General features: G+C 34.2%; 1 protein-coding gene across 2 annotated transcripts; it reads right to left on the bottom strand.

Annotated features, from left to right (window-relative positions):
* Positions 1-814: 814 nt before the first annotated feature.
* Positions 815-18694, bottom strand: LOC140050955 (muscle, skeletal receptor tyrosine protein kinase-like). Of its 2 annotated transcripts, XM_072095973.1 has the most exons (11): positions 18352-18694; positions 14207-14353; positions 13415-13690; positions 9118-9242; positions 8244-8413; positions 5938-6189; positions 5337-5512; positions 4636-4662; positions 3107-3195; positions 2564-2705; positions 815-2445 (listed from the first exon to the last, which is right to left on the bottom strand). In XM_072095973.1, the coding sequence occupies exons 1-11, from the start codon at positions 18422-18424 to the stop codon at positions 1286-1288; spliced, it is 2637 nt and encodes an 878-aa protein (XP_071952074.1). In that variant the 5' UTR covers positions 18425-18694; the 3' UTR covers positions 815-1285. The 2 variants fall into 2 exon arrangements, with proteins under 2 accessions (XP_071952074.1, XP_071952075.1); XM_072095974.1 differs by lacking the exon at positions 4636-4662.
* Between the last annotated feature and the right edge of the window lie 5240 nt (positions 18695-23934).

The raw sequence follows: 23934 nt of genomic DNA, 5'->3' as shown, positions 1-23934 counted from the left end.
GCTGATATAAAACATTCACCCACGATTAAGTCCTTTAAAGCTAGATACAGATCTCATTTCTTTTCATAACATTTAACTTCCAGTTTATTTTTTTTGTTGCTTTTATTATTAATTGTAATTGTATAAGATTTAAATTTGTATCCGTTTTTGTCGACAGGACCACAATGCAAAACAAGTTTATTAGTTATCCGCATTCAGCGGATAAATCCTTGTAATTTCTACTTGATTGTGTATTATCCTGTATAAATATGTTGTTAAATAAATAAATAAATAAAGTAGCTTTAGTAATGTGTGGCAATTGGGAGTTTTTGAAAGATATGTTGCCCGAAAGCTCTGCTAACTTTTATGGCTGTTTTACTTTATCGTTTTGATTTAGCTTTTCGCTTTTTTTTTGTATCTGCATTGAGATCCAGCCACTGATACCCACAGTATTGTCATTTTTTCAGTAATTTGCCTTTGGATTTAATACAAAAGTGGTTACATATATCAATCAGTGCATTTGAAAGGTATTGCGAATCTTATATTATATTCTTATAGAGGGCTAATAAAGGTCGTAGCAACTCCTTTCGTAGTTATAAAAACAGAATTAAAGACAGTTGTAACGATTTAATTAAAATTAATCTTCCATGTACTTCCACAATCCAACCTTCATCAGCGTTTGGTGAAAATGATGATTTTAGTTTGTGTTTTTGGAAGATGCTGTTAATTTTCTGGTTCAATGTTTTCTTTGATTTGTTATATAGACGTACTATCCAAAATAAACAATCAATATTATGTGATATCAATTACTTTAACTGCATACAATACATACGGATATAGTAACATAAACAGGGCTTATATTCATATAGGCCTAGACAAAGATTAATATATTTGTTGTTCTTTTCATGTGGTACAAACTTAATTTTGTTCAATAACATTAACTGGTATAAAAAAACAGGACTATGGGAGAACTTGGATTTGTGTAGCTTTACAATTACTAATTACAATTATAAAAAATGGACCAGAAAATAATCAAATATGATTAATAAAAAGTACATTGTTTGAGCACCTTGTTCATAAACACTAATATTAACATATCCTCACAAACATATTCTATGAAAATGTTAAAAGGATGAATGTAATAACATAGAATGCACATATTTTACATTATAAAACTGATATTGATAAATAAAACATATTTTCATGCATATAAATGGCATCTTCATCCATCAAAAATTATAAAACATAAACGTTCACTTTTAAAAGTTATAATTGATATACATTATATACAGCATATATTTGAATGTTAAACAATTGCGTAGTTGCTTGCTTGTTGTACAGAAGGCTCTTTTTGCAATTCTTCCAACACAGCGTAAACAGTTTGAAACAAAGGGCGTTGCGACGCCTCGTGAGCCCAACACATTTTCATGAGTTCGTAGACACCTTTCGGCGTGTCTTTTGGGCAGCCTAAACGATAGCCTTGCCTCACTTTCATGAACACGTCCTCGTGAGACATCCCACTGTAAGGTTTCAAAGCATTTGTAAATATCTCCCACAGAAGGATTCCAAAAGACCACATGTCAGACTGACAGGTGAATTGGTAATCCCACAATGCTTCAGGGGAAGTCCATCTAATAGGTATCTTTTCATCTTTATGTCCAAGATAATACTCGCGAGATCCAAGATGTCTGGCCAATCCAAAATCAGATATTTTAACTTCCAATGTGTTGTTAACGAGGCAATTACGTGTGGCAACGTCACGATGAACGAATCGCAGCTCCGTAAGATACGCCATTCCTGTGGCAACTTGTTTTGCCATGTTTAGCTTTGTTCGCATGTCCAGCACCATCCCGCTCTTGTTACTACCCTCGTAGATTCTCTCCGGGCTACGACGTCTCAAGAAATGCTGCAAATCCCCATGGCCCATATACTCAAGTATAATAGCCAATGGCTTTCCAACAAAACAAACGCCCAGAAGTTTCACAATATTTTGATGATTAAACCGAGTTACGACCTCTGCCTCACGGTTGAAGTACCGCATCGTATCGGCATCTGCATCGTCCTTTAGCATTTTAACGGCAACAATGGTTTCTTTCTTACCGTGAACAAGACTAGGTGCTTGAGCCTGAAACACTCTACCAAAGGCGCCTTCACCGATGTCTTTTATATAGACAACGTTATTCCTTGGGTACTCAAATGTTTCTAAACGTGGGTTGAATGACTTGTAGAAATCTTTACCGTACATAGGGTTAGGTGGTATTTCAGCCATATCCAGGTTGGTTGGGAAGGGGTAAAGTTTATCAAGTTTTTTGTTGCGCTTAACATGGAGTATTCCAGTTACAGAGATGATGATGATTACTATGACAACAAGAGAAGTACAACAGATGATGACGATCCAACTGATATCGAAGGGCAATCTATTTGTTGGGTGTGGCATTGGTAACTCATTGACCACTTCATCTGAATCTGTTAAAAATAAAAATAAATAATAATATAGCATAATTAATTGTTATTGTCTATTTCTGTATTTCATTCAGATTTTGCGTCCTGTGGGAAATAAATTCCTTATCCTAAAATTACTTACCACATTTGCCAATGGCACAGAATTCCCACCGTGGCATCACGTTGTCGGTGAAACACCACGGAGACTCGTATCTTCCATCTGGATTTCGGCAATGATTGCTGGCATTGTAAAGTTCAGGATACACACCGGGATTCATAAAGGTCTGAAAAGACAAATTAAAAAATAATAAGCTCACACCATGCTTTTGTAAATATAGTAGAGTCCCTATTATGGGATACCTTCAAAACCAACAAAGTGTTCCCTTATTATGGGTTTCCTCTGTTTCAAGATTTTAACTATAGTACCTTACGCTCTGTCTACACTATCACAAAAAAATGTGATATGCCCATATATGGACACGATGATGTCATATCACTACTATATTTTTTGTCAAACTAGTTTGATAGTGTTGACAAAGCTTTACTTCTCTCGTCTCTTGACATGAGGAGTAACATATATAACTCTTAATATAAATTGTCTGAAATAGTCCAAAAAACTATTTCTCGTGATTTTTTTAGTAAATGCAGACACCTGATTGGTTAGTAGATTAAATTAAATATTTACCTGGGAATCCCATGCTTTACATGGCTTGCCAGATTTAGTGTAATTCACTGATCCTTGGTAATACTGTCCAGAACTATTGTAACATTTTTCTGAAAAAAGTAACATAATTTATGACTTATTAGGTTTTTAAAAAAAACCACCAATGAATCCCAGGTGTAACTATGTAGGTGTGGCTGATTATTTGCATAATTCCTCCAAACATACCAGCATTACCCAAGAAGCAGCTGACCGTTGAATGCCATTTTATGAATTATTATTTTATGAAATCTTATTTTTAAACAAAGCATGATATTTTAAGAACATATATTTATATAAAAAATTTTTCAAGATACTAGTTAATGTATTAGTTTTTAGTGATTTCAATTAAACATTAATAGAAACATTCAACTGTAAGAAATTGATTGAAACACAATAAATTATTTACAGGTTAATTACCCTCTACCACCAAACTATATACTATTAGAGATGTTGGGTGTATAGAATGTAGTGTAAATTACATTTTAACATGTAAAACACTGTACTTATAATATACGATATCGTTAGGTCTGTAAAGTTACATGTATACAATTATATTATTTTTTCATTGAAATCTTAAATATGTTATGAAAATGATGAAAAAGATTTATGAAGCCAAAAACAGCATTTTGATGATATCTAAAAGCAACAAAATTGAACAAACACTGCAACACTGGGTGAAATAAAGCAGTCATACCACAGTAAGCAACATAACAAACAACGAATAAACAAACGCAGCTTTCTCTTTAAAAGGGGCAGCAAACATCCAAAATAAGCAAGGTAGATAAAACTGAAAGAAATGCTTTTCAGGAAAAATAAGAAAAATATTTGTGGGGGAGGGGGGGAGGGTGTTGTGCTGCAAATGAAAAGGTATTCAGTACATTTAATTAAACAAAAATTCTAAAAAAAAGAACATATAGATGGTTGACTGCTTTCCTTAATTGATTGTAAGTAAATAACATAGAAGACATTTGATTATAGAATTGTGTTTAAAAAGAACTCAATGAAATAATAACTGTTAATATCAGAAAATTAATAGAAATAGAGAAAAAATCAGAAGCGTTAATTGTGGGTGCATAGAAAAAAAAGTGTCATTTTTAGGCTTGGGTTAGGTTTCTGGTGCTGTAGCAAGGTATACGGAACTTTTAAAACGACATACAACAATCAAGAAGCAATATCATAGCTATCATGAATTTGAATAATTTAATAGAACCCCTATTAAGGGGACATTTGGGACACAACAAAGGGGAGTCCTCTGAATAGGGATTGGCTGAAGTTTTAAATTTTTTCTTGTTCATCTCACAGGTACCTGTCCTAATAGGGGTATCCCAATGGAGAGCCATCCCAAGGGAGGGCCACCACAAAGGAGGGCCACCACAAAGGAGGGCCACCACAAAGGAGGGCCACAAGAAGAGTTATACTGTATGTCATATTGCTTCAAAATTGTTGCTATCGTGTCTGTCAAATTAAAGTGCCTAATAAGGCCGACATGACTGGGTTAGGTTAAAACTCACTTGTTATATCATCAGGGTCTGGAAGTTCTGTAAAAAATTAAGTAGGTAATACAAGTTAATTCTAAATTTAGTTCTAACTGTTAAACACCATACTGATAGAGATATCCGTGTGGTGGGAACGCAACCAGAGGTAATTATCAAGCAATATACAAGTCAATTGATCCACACTTGTATATAGTTGTATATACGTTCAATCACTCTATATCTGAATCAGTACCGCATAAAAACTATTTTGATTCTATTATTAAATAGAGAAAAAAAAGTTTTCCCTATAAGATTATATTAATTCTATTAGACATCTAACAGTTACATATTTTATTCTCTAAGATAAAGAATGCTTATCTAAATTATTATATTATTGTCATATTAACATCAACTGTCTGAAACGTTAATAAGTACATTTTACAGAACTAAACACAAATATTTAGCATTTTATATCAAAATATTACAATATTTAAACGTTAGCAGGCTGAGGAAGACGTTCAAACATTTTTGCCTACAGGCAGATTCGAAACAAATTAGAAAGACCTACATATACATCTAAAGCTCTGTCTACACTATCTAAATAGTTTAACAAAAAATGTGATGTGCCCAAATATGGTAGTGATATGACATCATCATGTCTATATATGGGCACATCACATATTTTGATAGTGTAGACAAGGCTCAATGGCCTCACTTAGCTAGCTAGGTAAACTTACGAAGAATATCAGCATCTGAACACTGCATTTCGCCGTCTTTTGTGTTAAATTTACTTGGAAGTTCGCCACAATCTTCTGGTATTTGGAAGAACTGTTTGTGGTTTACGCTGAGACTGTCAACAAATTGTTTCCAATCATTTCTACAGTACATTAACTTCACAGCATAGCATTCCTCTCTGTTGGGTAAGACATTGATAAATATTTTAAAAGAATGTTATAAAAATGCTTCTTACAATATATTTTTTTTAATAAAAAAAACCCAACAATTTGTCATAAAGCTCAAAAGGCGGCACAACCTCTTAAGCTAACGTACAATCTCCTGTGGTTCATGTCTAACGCTCTGTCTACACTATAAAACTAGTTTGAAAAAAAAATAAGTGTGATATGCACAAATATGGTAGTGATGTGACATCATCATGCCCATATATGAGCACATCACATTTTGTCACATAAAGTTTGATAGTGTAGACAAGGCTTAACTAAAAATAATAACATTGAATTTAATCAACTTTGGGTAAAGCAGAAACAAATAATACTAACACATGCTGTAGACTAACCAGAAATGATACATAACTGAGGGTTTAAATATCTTAACCCTTACCTGCATATAGGCTTTGAGAGTTGTAAGCCAGGCATGACTTGGTCACAATCCGGATGAGCCCTGTGGCATATCAGTTTAAGAATTGGTTCGTAACATTTATCAGTAACGCTAACAAGGCTTCGAAAAATTTCAAGCATGGATGTCTCAATTACCCTTTCAGGGTTGGCAATACTGGTGTTGTAAAAGATGAAAAGATCTTGTAGATAGGTTCCACATACTTGACCTTGGTACGAGTTACAGTAACCCTGAGGACTAAAATAAAGTTATTCAATAAATGACCATGGATACTATAGTATAATAATATATAGAGATATAAATAAACCACATTTATCAGTCAGAAATGCCTTACAAGTCTTAAATAATCAAGTCATTGGTAGAGTGGTATGACAGGAGTGCCTAGAATTCTGGTTTGTGTGCACTTTACAGCTTGGTTACCACTAGCGAAAAAATGCCCTGCCAATAATTGTGTTATTATTTCAGTAACAAATCTATATACTAAAAAATAAGATTATTTTTAAACAAGAATTTCATTCATTATTTTCAAAATAGGATTATTAATGCTACTGTATAAATGACTTGAAGTAGGATCTGAAGCTATGATCAGTTTTTAGAAATTTAAAAATCCTCAGCATTAAATCAGATTCTATTGCTAAACCTTGTTTTATTCATAATACAGTAAAGGAATAATAATGTCAAGGAATAAGATTATCAGATAATTTAATTAGGTTCATGAAAAGTTAATTGTGTTTTTCTAAAATTTATAGAAAATATACGAATGATCTACCTCCTAAAAGGCAGGGGCATAGCCAGCATGAGGCAGACAAACGCTAGCCTTTTCAATTTTCACCCATCCCAATTTCCCAGATTCACAGATTGTCATATTTTATATTAATAATTATATTTAAAGGATCTTGCCCAATCTGTTTTTAACCCCTCGCTACGGCCTTGAAAGTATTAATGTTTATAGTCTAGTATGTATGTATGTAATAAATTATGTCGGTGAGTGTGACTACAGATATTATCCTTTAGAACAAATGGTTAGAATGCTAACAAGTTTAGCTGGCTAGATACTATAGCTTTATAAATGTTGGTAACCATTAATAATTTGTTTGTTTAATAACAATTTTTATTTATAAATCAATTAAAATGGTTGTGTGGATAATTAACCTGTTTGCTTTGTTGCAATAAGTACACAATTATCTTTAATCCCCACACTGTGATATCTTTAATCCCCACACTGTGATATCTTTAATCCCCACACTGTGATATCTTTAATCCCCACACTGTGATATCTTTAATCCCTACACTGTGATATCTTTAATCCCTACACTGTGATATCTTTAATCCCTACACTGTGATATATTCAATCCCTACACTGTGATATCTTTAATCCCTACACTGTGATATCTTTAATCCCCACACTGTGATATCTTTAATCCTGACACTGTGATATCTTCAATCTCTACACTGTGATATCTTTAATCCCTACACTGTGATATCTTTAATCCCTACACTGTGATATCTTTAATCCCCACACTGTGATATCTTTAATCCCTACACTGTGATATCTTTAATCCCTACACTGTGATATCTTTAATCCCCACACTGTGATATCTTTAATCCCTACACTGTGATATCTTTAATCCCTACACTGTGATATCTTTAATCCCTACACTGTGATATCTTTAATCCCTACACTGTGATATCTTTAATCCCCACACTGTGATATCTTTAATCCTGACACTGTGATATCCATAAATCCATAATTTAATATCACCTTGACCTCTAAGATATCTTTACAATTCCTCAAATCAAATGTGACAATAATGCTAAATACTATAACCACAATTGACCTTAGCATATGAAATAGTGCTGAAAGATATGTTTATTTAATATTGATCTTAATGACAACACAATACATTGATGTCATGCAAGAAACTAATCCATAAAACAATTTAAAATTAAAAATGTCAATGTATTTTTATTCCTTCTTAGTTAAACAAAATTTGGATTAAGCCATCCATGGAACTAGATTAGGACAATGAAAGAAATATGGCAGACAGGTCTGAAACTCGGAACCTTACCATTATGCCCAATCACTTAATGTAAGGTCTATATAATACCAAATATTCCCAGACTGTCTCTTATCTCAGTTCTAACCAGGCTTAACCAGGCAACCTTGGTAACTGGTGTTTTAAAGTGGTATGGCCGTACTAACATTTTAACTGTTGACAAGTGTTATTCATTGCAATGTAGCTACATGTCAGTTCAAGCCTTACTTTCGCCGTCCACTACCAAATACTTACGTGGGACGATTGGAGATCTTGATAACACCGACTTTCTCCACGTAGCTCCTCTTTTTGATAGACCCGATCTGGATCTTGTTCTCTGCAACACATGTATAGTTTATCGGCCCCACAGCAGTTACTATCAGATAAGGTTTATCATATGATTTTCCGGTGCTATAATCCATTTTCTTTAATATAAAAATTAAATATAAAATCATATATATATAAAATGACATACTATTCATCAGGTCTGTTATGCTTTTACAGTTATGATTGTTATATCTGCAAAATCAATCTAATAAAAAGCTTTCAAGGAATAAATAAATTCATATTTATTTGGTCAGTAAGGTGCTCGCCCTGTACAAAAGGGTCACAGGCACGATCATGGCACCAAATTAGGTCATGGTACCAAATTAGGTCATGGTACCAAATTAGGTCATGGCACCAAATTAGGTCATGGCACCAAATTAGGTCATGGCACCAAATTAGGTCATGGCACCAAATTAGGTCATGGTACCAAATTAGGTCATGGCACCAAATTAGGTCATGGCACCAAATTAGGTCATGGTACCAAATTAGGTCATGGCACCAAATTAGGTCATGGCACCAAATTAGGTCATGGCACCAAATTAGGTCATGGCACCAAATTAGGTCATGGCACCAAATTAGGTCATGGTTCCAACTTTCTGTCGAAATTTTATTCCTTTAATTGATATCATACAAGTCAATTAACACATTCACATTTATAAAAATGTCTTGTGGAAGAACAATCGACATCTGGGGGAGTTGACGAAAACACCACCCTTGCTTCCTCCGTTTCCCATTGCCCTCCCCACCCCTCATGTGTGTAGCATTTATCAATTCAATAAGTAATATGATAGTTTGAACTTACAAAACTTCCTCGTTCTTTCCAAGCAATTTTTGGTTTTGGATATCCAATCACATCGCATGTTAGGTTGACCTTCTTGCCATATTCTACGTTGTTGAAGCCAGGACCTTTGATTATTGTTGCTGGCACTATTCATTTAAAACAACATTTCCTTAGTAAGTAATTCATGTTATCACATATGATGATACAACATTATGAATCACATCAATGTGTAAACATTTATAGATTTAGATATTTTTTAAATAAATGTCTGTAAAATCAATCAGAAAACCTCATTAAATACAAGTAACTATGTAACTTAGCAATAATTTAATTCTAAGTACATTAGCTTTGCTTCAGGGAGCCAAGGTAATTGGTCAGACTTTTACCCTACTCTGGATTACTTGTATATTGTACTAAGTATTGTGTAAGAAGTAAATGATTCTCAGCCCTCGAAATTGGGACGAAATGACCTCGGCAAAAAAATGCCGACGTAAACGAAGCCCACCTCGGCAACACGTCGGCATTTTTTTTGTTCAGCCCCCAAAGCTATTTTTAGTATTCAATCACACACACATTAACTGTACTGTACCTAAAAATAGCTGTGTTGATAATGTACAGCGCATTTGCGGCGCGGCTTGCTCTCTAAATAATAACCACGCAAACAAACCACGCGGTTTTCAATCCCCAATACAAGTTGGACTCTTCCATTCTCTCAGCCAAGTAACAATAAGTCATGTGATTTGTCATGCCTCGCTAAACTCACATCACACGACGATAGAGCTGAGCGTGGTTCGATCGTTGTTGTTGTAAACGCCGGAGCGGTCGCTGGCCTCGCCTCTCTCTGTCTCATTGCCGAATGCCGAGGTAAATTTCGCGGGCTGGATTCTAGTCCCACCCAAAAATTACAGTAAATTCTCATAATACACAATACAGTATACTTAGAATAAATTAAAATTACTGTACGTCCCAGTAGGGCAAACATATGACCAGATAAATGATGTTTTTGAGTTATCAATATCTTTCCAAAATGTACAAATGTATGGCATGAAAATCTATAGAAGATGTTTAAAAAAGAAGAAAAACATGCTAAAATTGACTTCTTTTATGTTAAACAGTTAAGTAAAATGGTCATAAAATCCTGAATGGCTTATACAGTACATTAACTGCACAGCATAATTAGTTAATATTACAGTTTTAGTATGCAGTTGTACAGTAGTACAGTACAGCAGATAATGATCAGTCTGTGATGACACTCAAGTGCTCTACCAGTTTTGCCATCAAGATATCCTTGATCTTCAGATTACGAAATAGGGAAAGCCTAGGGCCTAAAAGTAGTGAAAAGCCTAGGGCCTAAAAGTAGTGAAAAGAAGTGCTGAACTTAATATAATGTCTATCTTTTGCATTACAATTGCGAAATTTAGGGGGTCTCGGGCCGGCTGGATCCCCTTGTCAAGAATTAAATTCTAAATTTGGAGAACATTGAAATGTTTGTAATTGTATACTCTTGCAAGGTGCCAACTAAACGTTTTATCTTATTGGTAAACCTACATAGGATAACCTAGACTTTTCGGGCCATCAATCTTTCCTTATAAGACTTTTATATCACCTTGTTTAGAAAAGCTTTTATTTTCTCATGAATGAGTTTAGCATTTTATTGCTTTGTTTTGTTGTCCCAAGATATTCTTAGCACAAAACATTGTAAATGATAAAAGACGATTCTGTAATGTTTAGAGTCCACCGACAGTCAAAATGTCAAAAATAAACATTCCAAAGGTATGGCAGTCCAAATATGTCTTTTAGGTATTGGAATTTGTGAATAACACATTATAGAAACCAGGCTGATAGAAACCACAGGAGATAATAAAAATGGAATTGTTTAGTGCGGTACCTGCTGGTTTATTGTTAAATATTTGTAAGTAAAGGGCTGGGAAACGTAACACACCTCAGCTAACAATTCAATCGTCAATTACCTCTAGAAAATTATTGCCGCAACAGTAAGCACTGCAGTAAGGTTATTCAACTCGAGTTAAATTTAATTTAGTAGAGGACATTAAAATATCTAGGATTACAAATCATTACTACTGTAATAGCCTATGTTATGTTTACTTAACTTTAAAGATGTATTGTCCCCCAAAAACATGAAAAATGAAGATTAATTAAATCAGACTTTGAATAAGTTATTTTGTAGTTTTAATAAAGTTAATCACTTCCATAGAAAAAAAAATGAAAAAAAATCATGTTTTCACTTATAAAATGACAAAATAAATGGTTAATTTCAACCAAAAATTCATTGGCTGGCAGCCAATTTGATCATTTTTTGCTTTAAATTACATTTTTTCAGGTAAATACAATTTTTTTCGACACAATTTTTGTTCAAGTGGATAACTATTATGTTACACTAAAATGGAATATTCAACAAAAAATGTTGTAAGAATTATTTTTTTCAGGGGGACAATACATCTTTAAATAATTTATTTTATTTTTATTTATATTTTTGCTTTATGTACACGTTAACTTACGATCAAATAACAGTTTTCTCATCGCAACTTGTACAATGTAATTTAGAAAACTACAACCATTTTTCAATAAACATAGGCCTACACATCATACAACGTACATTTCTAGCCTAACAAACTTTCTATTATTTAAAAGTCGAAGACAGCCAGGTCTCGGGTCCATTCTATTGTCGCCACAGATTGATATCTTCATCAGTACTTCTATGAATGGATGATTAGGTGGGAACACGAACGCTAGTTGATCATACCCAGTACCGTTTGATCATACGATTAATCGGGAAACCACCTCACGACGTTAAATCAACAAATTGTTAATAATATAAATATGTTTAAACACCGTGTGCATTGCTATGTTTCCCGTTAACTTGTGGGTGTTTTCAATTTGTTGAGTATACATATATTTTATTTTTTTATAACATCACCTGTAAGTGGGACCATTGTTCCTGTTGGAATGTTTTTGAATAAAAAAAAAAAAATAATAAATAAATTAATGTGAATTTAGACTTAGTTATTCAGCCAGAAAACAAATTGGTTCATAGACACAGTAATCGCTTTTAAACATTGGTGGATAGGAACCAACTTACCCAGGTAAATATCTAAGGGTATGTTCAGACCTACGGAGTTATGCTTTCGTATCACAGCCAAGGTCATATTTTAATGAGCGTCGTAAGAGCAAAGTGTTCTGATTCATTGCAACGAAGTTGCGTTACAAACGGATATGATGTCACTCGCTGGCGATTAACCAAACTCTAACGCACGCATAGACCTACCTTCGTTGTTATTAAAAGTAGTAGTGGTTGGTTTAGAAGTTACAGGCCTTGACCGAACACTTGGGCTCGGCATTATCGATTGGTTGTCAGGCATACCAACCAGCCGATCGTTTTGGGGTTTGGGTTTATATTTGGTCTATGACCTAAAATATCATTTATGGCAGAAAAATGTTCAAATCCCATACTTGCACCGGCTCCAGATTTATTTACTCGCCGCTTTATACGACGACCCCTTCAATTTCGTTTGGATATAAATCCTTCTTTATGAGGATGGCCCATCTGCTAACGTGTCCGCCATGTCGTTGAACACAGACATCTTGTTGCAGGTGCTTTTACGCCAGTTTTTCACTTCCGACCGATCTCTGAACTCAGGGCTTCCCCACAATGAAATAAGGTATTTTACTTCGGTTTCTCGCCAATGCGCACGCTTCGATGACATTTTAAATTAATTAATATAATAATATTAATAATAATAATACTGTATAGTGTAACAACAAAAGGTATGATTTTTTTGCACGTTCACCGATCACAACAAATGGATCAGCTTGGCTATACGATGAGGAGCACATGTCAGGATGTGATGTGGCGAATATTGTAATTTGATTGGCTAGATATCTAACCTAGGTCATATTCATCGATGCGTGACTTTCGTATTGTAAGCGACGTCCACTAAACTCATACCTTGAGCTTTCGTAGCGTACGAAATATCAGTGTCGTACGAGGTGGCTTCCACTAATCTTTTCCTGGTTCAGACCTATGGACTTGTACGCCGCGTACAATACGAAAGCATAACTCCGTAGGTCTGAACAGGCCCTAAGTGTGAAAAGCTCTTAGAGTGGTCCAATAAGGGTGATTAGCTAGGAATTTAAAGTCTATGTTCAAATCATGGAATAGTCAAAATATCAGAATTTCTCATATTCCAAATTCATCATACTCCAAAACACTTTATAGAAAGCATTCATTTCTGTAATTAGTAATTCAACATTAATTTTTAAAACATACCACCGTGCATAAATATTGAAAAGTACTCACTATTTACTGTAAGTAGCACCATATCCGATTTCACAGTGCCATAATTATTCCGAGCTAGACACTCGTACTTTCCCGAATTTTCCAAAGTGACATTCGATAAAGAAAGCTTCAATTTTTCTCTACGTCTTTTCCTGGATGTTAGAATGCGCTCCCCGTTGTGTTCCCACCATATTTCTATGACCTCTGGGCTTTCCGCCACTTGACAGTGATAAGTAATGTTCTGCCCCGCTAGAACTATTTCGGTATTATTCTCAGGATGCTTGACAAACACTGGTGCTGCTTGAAGAAATTTATTCAGAATCATTTTTTATATTAAAATTAAATGGCGGCAACTTCTTTAAATGAATATGAAACATAGCAAACAGGCAAATTCTGTGATTCAGTATTCACATATGAACCTATCAAAGCCTGTACATTTGACTGACAGTATACAATATGTATTTTCTTAACCCCCTTTTTCTCACCCCTTTTATCTCAACACCCACTTTTTCTCAACCCCCACTTTTTCTCAACCCCTTTTTCTCCACCGCCCTTAACGTCTCAACCCCCACTTTTTCTCAACCCCCACTTTTTCTCAACCCCCACTTTTTCTCAACCCCTTTATCTCAACCCTTTTTTCTCCACCCCCTTATCTGAGCCCCCACTTTTTCTCAACCCCATTTTTTGCCAACCCCTTTTCCTCCATCCCCTTTTTCCACCCCCTTTTTCTCCACCACCTCTTCCTACATCCTGATCAACTCTCGGAGCACACCACATTTGCAGGTCACTTGTGAAAATTTAAAAATCACTTACATGAAAGATTTGGCATTTCTGAAATATAGACGCCGGCAGGCTGGCTATCACCTGGTCCTGGTGTTCCATTTTTCTTATCTGGAGTTTTAACACCTGAATCAATTTGAGTGGCTTGCGTTGTCAAAGACTTTACTGGACCGGGTGAGGCTAAAGAAGACAATTACAACCCCTTTTTATAATCAAACGCAAAGAATTTCTAGCTACAATGTAAAATATCATTCTAGTATAAACTCTACTGAATGCAACTGAAAGCTTAAATCATCACAAATCAGTTGTTTCATTTACCCAGTATCATAGGAAAGAAAACCTCCATGATATAGTGTCACATGTGATGCCTGTACTAAACCCTCCAAGATACAGGCATCACATGTGATACATACTGTATATACGCTGTATATAGGAATTTGCCTGTTATACTGGACAAATATTGTCATATGTGTAGATCGTCATCTTGGTGAATAATTTACTACAGTATTTCCTGACTATAGTATGTTTTAGTTATCTGTACTCACAATTTAAAAGCATTTTTTGACAGTCAATATTATTATTATATAAATCATAATTTGATTGGACCTAAACAATGTTTGCTGTAGACAAGAAATATGTGAAATAGCCTAGTGAAACAGAAATACTTGTTCATCTGCTTTTGTCATTCATTCAGCTCAGTACAAAAGCAAAGGAATTTGCCGACTTTGCTACTTGACTATGAGCCTGCTGTTTACTACAATCTGTGCCTGATACACAAATTTGTTTATCCAACAATCTCACCACATGGGGATTTCTAGAGGTGAAACACACGCACGATTTATGGCTCAATACATATTAGATATGCATTGAAAACCAACAAACAAATTACAGGAGCCAGGATCTGTATCAACAACACAGATAATATTATCTACAAAATACTATTACAAGAATAACAACATTTTCTGGATTAATTTTATGCATGATCTATTTCCCCCACAATTAGTGATCTTCCTTTAGAAATTTATCAACTATGTTTTAATTGACAAACCAGATTTAGACTCTTTATTGCATTTCAATTACATTTCATGATTTATCTGTTTACTGTTTTGAAACATTATTTATGGATTGAAAGTTTAGTAAAAATGCTTTGCTACATTTTCACCTTACTCCCACTCTAAGAATCTTTTTATAACCTCTTTGTTTCGTTTGAAAATCTTGGCACTCAACCATAACTTAACTAAAAGTAAATCTTCATAAAGATTTGTTTAAGTACAATAGTGGTGCTGTCCTCAACCCAGTTTATTTACCCCTTGGGTATTTGTATTCACATTATAAATGGAAAATAACAGAAAAATAAGCAATAAAGAAAATCCAAAAATCAAAGTACACCGACATCATCTTCAGTAAACCACTGTTTGGTCTCTTAATTATTTTGGCCTCCTAATCTTATAACATTTTTAAAAAAAATTTGCAAGCATGGGAATTCTATTTTTTAAAAACATGGATTTTAACTCCTAAAAAATATTTTAATTTAGTATACAGTATTACAAGGAATCTTATGATTTTGAAATTGAAATTGGGAACGGATTATCTATAATAATAGTTGAAAGTATGCTGTTGAGTAATTACTAAACTGTACTGTACAGTAGTGTATTTCAATTAATCATTTCCAAATTTGGTTGACACGTGCCTGTTTCACAATTACGAAAACCCCCAATACCAGTAGGAGGCATTACACCATGCTTGTCAAGATCAATATCATTGAAAACTACCATTAACTAAATATTGCAATAATAACATATTTGTTTAAATTAAAAATATTCAAAGACCAAAAAATCGGTTAAATTTGTTCAACAGAACTGTACTGGGTTCATTCATTTATTGTTAAAAAATAGTTCATAAATGCATGGGGAATAGTTCATAAATGCATGGGGAATAGTTCATAAATGCATGGGGAATAGTTCATAAATGCATGGGGAATAGTTCATAAATGCATGGGGAATAGTTCATAAATGCATGGGGAATAGTTCATAAATGCATGGGGAATAGTTCATAAATGCATGGATGGGTGCTATGGATGCTCTCCCATGGATCAGCCAATGAGATAATATTATGGTTTTACTGCACAATTTTGTTTAATTCATCATTTGTCTCAAATTTTTAGGAAGAAAGCCAGACCCAGATAGGCAACTTTTTCATCCTCTTGTTATAACCATAAATGATGTATTTTAATTTAAAGGTAATTATCCAATTGCAGCGATCAATCCCTTGAGCACAGCTGTGTTATTTTAACTAAGCCTTTTACATTGAAACATCTAATAAGCTCTGTCCACACTACCAAACTAGTGTGATGTGCCCAAATATGGTGGTGATATGCCCAAATATGATAGTGATATGCCATGTTAAGCACAAGTTGCACTTCATTATGTAGGCAGTTATGTTCAACGGACGGACACATTAGGAAACAGTCTCACGCGGAAGCTATAGTACTAAGGCTGAACAAATTGCAATTTGTAAATTCGGACTGGACATGCTCAAACTCCGAAGCATGTCTGGGAGTCTATTGTATGAAAATGTACAGTACAGTATGCAGATTTTTAGTTTTTAATACAGTTAACTACTGTAGTTTGGTCATATCATTAATTCTTTGGGAGGTTGAAGTGTAAAAAAACACTTTCTGGTCAAATTGAACAATTAACACATCTTCACTCTACGAACAGCATTAATTTAAACGACTAAACTATATATATAGTTTAGCTTTTTTAAAAAAAGTTAAATAAAATAATGTGTTTACTTGTTTTATAATAGTAGGCCTACCTAACCCATTACTCTATAGTAATCCCTACTATTTAGTAACCCACCCTAAAACAGAATAGTAACTCAGTCTTTCTATTATTAGAAGATAGTACGTTTAATGGCAGGCTAATTTAGAATCAGTCTACTAACACTACAAACTACTAGCATCATTATAATACCAGCATTAGTAATAAACATTAACTGCCAACATAAACTGTAACTTATGTTTAATATCTTTGTTTTTCATTATATAATGATAAGATAATTTATCAGTTCATGGTCATCATATGGTCAAACTGTGGGTATACAAAATAAATTATTTATATTAATATAAATATAAATCCAAAGGCAAAATACTGAAAAAAATGACAATACTGTGGGTATCAGTGACTGGATCTCAATGGAGATACAAAAAAAATGCGAAAACCTAAATCAAAACGATAAAGTAAAACAGCCAGAAAAGTTATCAGAGCTTTCTGGCAACACTAGCCCTTCATCAGTTTATTAATATAAATATATTTATATTAACAACAATTATTATTATTTGTATAAATATTCATTCTTTGGCGTCATTGCACAATATTTAGTATTTTCGTAATACCTTCTGTCATCATACATTGGATTTAATTTAATTTTTGATGCACTAATTTTTTATGGCAATTTGTTATTCCCTATATAATATACATAAAGATTAGTTCTCTATAAAGCTTGTCTAAGTGGCTTCTTTTACATTGTTGTATATTTAAAATTCTAGGCTTTGTCTTTCCCAAATCTTTTACCATGGAGTTTTACAAGTGTCCAGGGTGGGGCTATAACCTCAAGTAAGTATGCCATTATATACTTTTTGGCAACACCCTTGTACCCTTGATTGTATTGTAAAGATAGGGTAAGAGATTTAGTGGGTGGTACCGAGGTAGGGATTAGGGGGAGAGAGGTGTGGTGAACCCCATTAACATTTGATTTAATTTTTGCCTTCTGTGGAAATAAAATCATATTATTAATATCAGTCAGTATTACACAATAATAAAATTATTGATACGAAAAAAAACAATTCCTAGACTATGTCAAGTGTTTTTAAAGCGAGTGTACACCATGTATACCAACGTTTGTTCTGTAACCACACCGTCGTGGTTAGACATCCGCAGGCCTACTTAACTTGTTTGTTTCGACTAACTTTTTTCGACCACCGTTTTAAATACAATTTTTTATATATAAATAACGTAATTAAATTTAATTAGAATTACAGGTAGGCAGACCTGTTAGTCATGTTGACTATTTAATTAATCAATCATACCATCTAATAAATTTAAGCCAAACTAAACACTTAAAACCTCCATTAAAGTTCAGCCCCACACTTCCGAAACAGACTGAAGTTCACTCACCTCCGCCGTCACAGGAAATTGGTCGCGTAACATTGAGAATGAGGAGGATACAGATCCATCCCAAATGGTCCATCCTGCCTGGTCAGCTTTCCATTCCCTCTGCCTCCTTTAACACCATGTGCTAATAAAATATCACAAAAGTAGTTTCCTTGATAAAAATGGACCGGTTTTTGCGATTTATCTATGTTACGATCGCACAATATGGCTCCCTTTGTGCAGCGTATGAACATAAACAAGGATTTCTGCTGGCTGGCGGCGGAGAGTTTAGTGTGAAATTGCCTCCACTATTCATATGCAAATATGCGCAATTCCGTTAAAATAAATGGTCGTAGTACGCAGTAAACAACTATGATTCAATTCCACCCGCTTGACAAAGCCCTATTTTAAACAATGCGTGTTATCACGCTAAATGAATGATTATAAAGTCATACCGATGTAATGAATAAAATTTCACGAATAATAAAACTTATTTTTCAACATTCCATATTAAAAATAGATAAATACAATTATGACGTCATATTCCAGTCAAATTACATTTTTAATATTATTATATTTTCTTTTTTATGTTGAAAATTATATAAATGAGAAAATAATACAAGGACTAGTCGTATTTAGCATGATTATATTGGCATAATCCCACGGGTTCACTGAAAGAGCAGCAATCTCATGTTGTTTGCCTTTATTTTTGGAATATTTAAATTAGGATGGTATACTTATGAAAAGCCTTTGATTCTTTAAATTTATTGTTCGTATGAGAATGATCTATGCGTTAGTATACTGTAGTTAGTAAGACACTGTACACGTCAATTGGGACTTAAATCCTGCTCTAAGTGCGTTTCCGTGGCAACAAGATAGTAACCATAGAGAATCTACTCGTAGCGTAAGTGCGTTACCGGGAACGCGTGTACAGCTTGGTTCCCACTACCGACATAACGCAAGGACGTAACGCAACGTAGATTTTAAAGCTTGGTTCCCACTAGAACGTAACGCAAGGACGTAAACGCAACGCAAGCGTTTTAACCAATGACAAGCGAAGTTATAGACAGCAAGTAAGAACGTAACGCAACGCAATTGATTTAAGCGTGGTTCCCACTAGCGACGCAACGCAAGGACGTAACGCAACGCAAGTGAATTGACCAATCACAAGCGATGGCTTGCGTTGCGTTTACATCCTTGCGTTACGTTCTAGTGGGAACCAAGCTTTGCGGCGATTGGTCAATTCACTTGCTTTGCGTTACGTCCTTGCGTTGCGTCGCCAGTGGGAACCACGCTTCCAATCACAAGCGATGGATTATTCGAACAGTGGATTGTCATGGGTCAACTCGCTTGCGTACGTCCTTGCGTTGTGTCCTAATTTCAATCTCATGTAGGCCTCCTATATCAGAGAAATGTCTATACATCCTCTCAAAATAATAAATGCGGTATAATACGCGGTTGTTTTTTTATACGTAGGCCTTCTCTCCGTGTTCGGGAATTGGGGAACCTTGTGCATTTATTTAGTAGGCATTTTTGCTCAGCGTTTGACGGGCGCGTAAAAATCCCCAATTTATTTTTTTCACAGAAAAAAAAGATAGCCGTTACTATTTTTAGGTCTATTTATTTTATGGAAAAACACGGCTTTAAACATTTTGGAAAAGATATCGGGATAATTATATAAATAACAAGGCAAATGTGTATCCTGCTCCTTTGTTTGGTCACCTAGGTAGGGGTCTGGGACCGCGACAGAACGACAAAGAAATTGCATTTTATTTGTCAGGAATTTGTATGATTTATTTCTTTTTTATTTTTAAATGCGCCTTGAGCACTCTGGAGTGGTATGTGCGCTATAAAAATCTTATTATTATTATTATTATATTATAATTATCCTGATAGGTTAAATTTATTTGAATAAATGACAGCTTGGCGCGCCATAGTTAAATAACCGCGCGTGACGTGCAATTCTCTCGAGTTGGTCCGTCGGTTAAAATAGGTGGCGCTGTGGTTATTTCTTATTTGTTCAGTTATTAATGTTCCCGTGAATTGTTGCCACTGTTCTAAACGACCCAACATTGCGTATTTGAAACATCCAACAAAAATAAAACATACAAAAACTTATCATTAGACAAACAATTTAATGGACCAATCTCAAATTGATTTTTTAAAATAAAAGTATTGTAACTTTATATAGATAAATAATTTGTGTTCAAATCAATTGGAAACACATATTTCTACAATAATTGTACATTGCTGTACAAAACTTACGAACAACCCTATTCCAACTAGCGTAATCAATTGGTGGGATAGGATTTGTAATTGTTTATTATATAAAACTTTCGCTGATTTTCCAAGTACTTGACTAGTCAACTGAATTAAAATACTTGAACCAACGATTTTGGCCTGTGCACTAACATTAAGCTCTGTCTACAATATCACACTAGTGTGATGTGCCCAAATAATGGTAGTGATATACCCAAATATGGTAGTTATAGGACATCATCATGTCAATATATGGCCACATCACATTGTTTTGTCACATAAAGTTTGAACTTTAGACCATGATCATCTGTGAAGTAGACGGTAGAAAGGCGTATATAATATGATTCAAAACTTGAAAACGCGTTTCGAACGAGTAACCAATGTTGACGCAATATAGCGTTTCTTATTCATCTCTACACGCGTTTCGAATGAGCATGGACCTATAAATTACATAGGTCCTAGACTTGCCCCAAGTCTGTATTGTATTTTTTTTTTATTTTTTTTTTTTATTTCGACCGCGAAACTCAAGTAATACACGTATGAAACGCCATATGTGCAAAAATATTTATATTTTTACTAATATTAAGAAAACACTCCGTCCGGAGCCCAGACTACGTAGGTCCATCCATGGAATGATTAACCAATGTTGACGCAATACAGCGTTTCTTATTCATTCAAAGCATCAAACGTATTTAACAATTATTAACGCGTCATCACTAACTGTTGTTAGTGCATAAAACGTGAATATAACTAAGAAATTAAATAAAGTTTCTTAATCAAAATGTATGTCTACTGTACGTAATAAAATCTAATGTATGTCTACTGTACGTAATAAAATCTAATGTTACTTCTGCGCTGCTAACTATACAGTTTGCAGTTTAATATAAAATAAAGAAAATATTATACACTTCATAATTGCTAACCATATATTACATTATTTTCAATTGCATTTATAAAATTGACAAGTTTATGTAAAAACAAAATAATGTTTAAAAAAATCGAAAAAACAACTCATTAAAATAGGATACATTTGGTGCCTCATATAAATAAAATGAGACCAAAGTTACATTTTGTAATAATATTATTATTATTATTATTAAATATTATATAAGGCACACATGTTTGTTCCCTTAAATCACCACTTGAGATATTCCTAATATTAGACAGTCTTGAATCGTGGTGGGGTGGGGGAGAAGGGGATAGGAGAGAGTGTTGGGGAGAGGGGGGATATTTGAAAGTACGGTACCTATTATAAACTGCAAGAATATAAGCATGTAGGGCTATATCAAATGGCATCACTATTTTCCAAAACTTTGAAAACCAATGCCAACAGTAGGTAAAGCCGAGCACTCATCGCATCATTTTAGACCTTCAGCGAATCTCATCACGCTAGACCCCTAGTAACCTCATTTTTTAACGAACCCCATCTTTTTACCCCCATCAAAACCCATCATTTTAGACCTTCAGCGAATCCTATCATGCTAGAGTCCTAGTAACCTCATTTTTTAACAAACCCCATCTCTTTACCCCCATCAAAACCCATCTTTTTAGACCCCAACACACACCCCATCATTATAGAGCCTCCCCGTTAAAATCCATCATTTTACACCCCCAGCACACCCCACCATTATTTTAGGCCCCCAGCAACCCTATCAATTTTTTCGTCTAGTATATTCAACCAGGGAGCTGACCCAACTTGAGGCTTAACCCAACAAATACATTTTACTAAAACGAAGAAGAAAACTGGATCAATTGAACTACTCCGGGTGTAAATGTACCTTTAGACTAGAACCGCTCCTTTGGGACACCCATATTAAGGGTACACAGTGTGAAACAAACAACAAGGGGAAACCAAAGTGGTTCTAAATTTGTATATGTAGAGAATTATTATAGACTTCTCAGCAAATTCAATATATTTTCACTTAAATAAATAGGATAAAACAATAATAATAATAATATATTATATAGCTATTCAAAATATTGTGTATTCGCATATCATTTTAAATAGCAAATTGGCAATACACATATTATATTCCATTATAAAAAAGATACAGTATTTAAAATTAGCATTTTCAGAAAGGTTGTCTACATAATTATTAGGTTATATGCATGATATGCATATAACCTCTTGATTCTGTCAAAATCTTTATTTATTTATTTATTTATTGGTTATCCGCCTCAAGCGGATAACCTTTGTTATTGTAGTGTTACTTTTTTTTTTTATTATTCTTCTTTCTTTCTCCGATTTTGTGTACGCGTTTTCTCTTGAACGTGTTAACATAACATTTTGTAACTTGGTCAACATATAGACAATTAACTGAAGATGTACTGCGAAGCTTTTTGACAATGTCAGATCCGCGTAGCGTAAGTTACGCGCGATTTTCTGAAAATCTTAAATCGGTCATAACTTCGAAACCGATAAATATTTTTTAACGAAATTTTCAGCCACGTTTTCTTCACATCAATGGCTAACTTTTTCGCTCTTCAGCAAATTTTTGAACACTAGAAAGTCTGCGCGTAAACTGCGTTTGAAATTTTAAAATGCTCCTAATTTGTGCACGCTGTTTCTCTGTAACGCGTTAACATAACATTTTGTAACTTGTTCAACATATAGACATTTTACTGAAGTTGTCCAGCCAAGCTTTTTGACGATGTCAGAGCCGCGTAGCGTAAGTTACGCGTGATTTTCTGAAAATCTTAAATTGGTTATAACTTCGAAACAAATGAATATTTTTTAACGTCATTTTCAGCCACGTTTGCTTCACATCAATAGTTAACTTTTTTAACGCTATCGCAATTTGTAACATTAGAAAGTGCGCGCGTAAATGGCGTTTGAAATTTTAAAATGCTTCAAATCAATTTCTGATTAAATTAGAGCACGATTCAGGTCATTTTAAGCGTTTAAAAAATTGCCACTGGTGCGCACATTTTTACGCGCGCACGGCGCAGGGAACAGGTATGAGCATTTCTTTTACACGATTTGTGTTTTTAAATCTTCTGTTAACAATTTTACGTTATTTTATTCACTTTTCAACTTGAAATGGCGTTCTACGAGCACGTTAAACATGACAGGTTGCGCACGAAAACGTCAACAAATTGTGAAAATGTTCCAAAATATGTCTACTTTTAAAAATGACACAGTTCATCAGAATGCAAGGTTACCCCCATTTTTTATTTTAATTTCTTGCAGTGTATGAATCATAGGTCTGATTTATTATAGTGTTGAATGCTAAAACGTGTTTGATGGCTACATTATTTGCATATTAAATATAATTTTTGAAATATTTATCATCAAACAAACATAAACTTATTCAAAGAGCAAAACAATAAACATAACATTTATCTTTT

The sequence above is a fragment of the Antedon mediterranea genome, chromosome 6 (assembly GCF_964355755.1).
Source record: "Antedon mediterranea chromosome 6, ecAntMedi1.1, whole genome shotgun sequence".
NCBI lineage: Eukaryota > Metazoa > Echinodermata > Crinoidea > Comatulida > Antedonidae > Antedon > Antedon mediterranea.
Note: the sequence above shows the minus strand (reverse complement) of the source record. Positions and strands in the feature narration are given on the sequence as shown.

Coding starts and splice junctions, on each gene's coding strand:
- LOC140050955 (XM_072095973.1), bottom strand. CDS start 18,424: ATGGACCATTTGGGATGGATCTGTATCCTCCTCATTCTCAATGTTACG. Junction 9,243..13,414: donor GGTGCTACTTACAGTAAATA/GTGAGTACTTTT, acceptor TTAAATGAATAG/TGCCAGCAACAATAATCAAA. Junction 3,196..4,635: donor AGACCCTGATGATATAACAA/GTGAGTTTTAAC, acceptor TACTTTTTTCAG/AAAAATGTTACAATAGTTCT.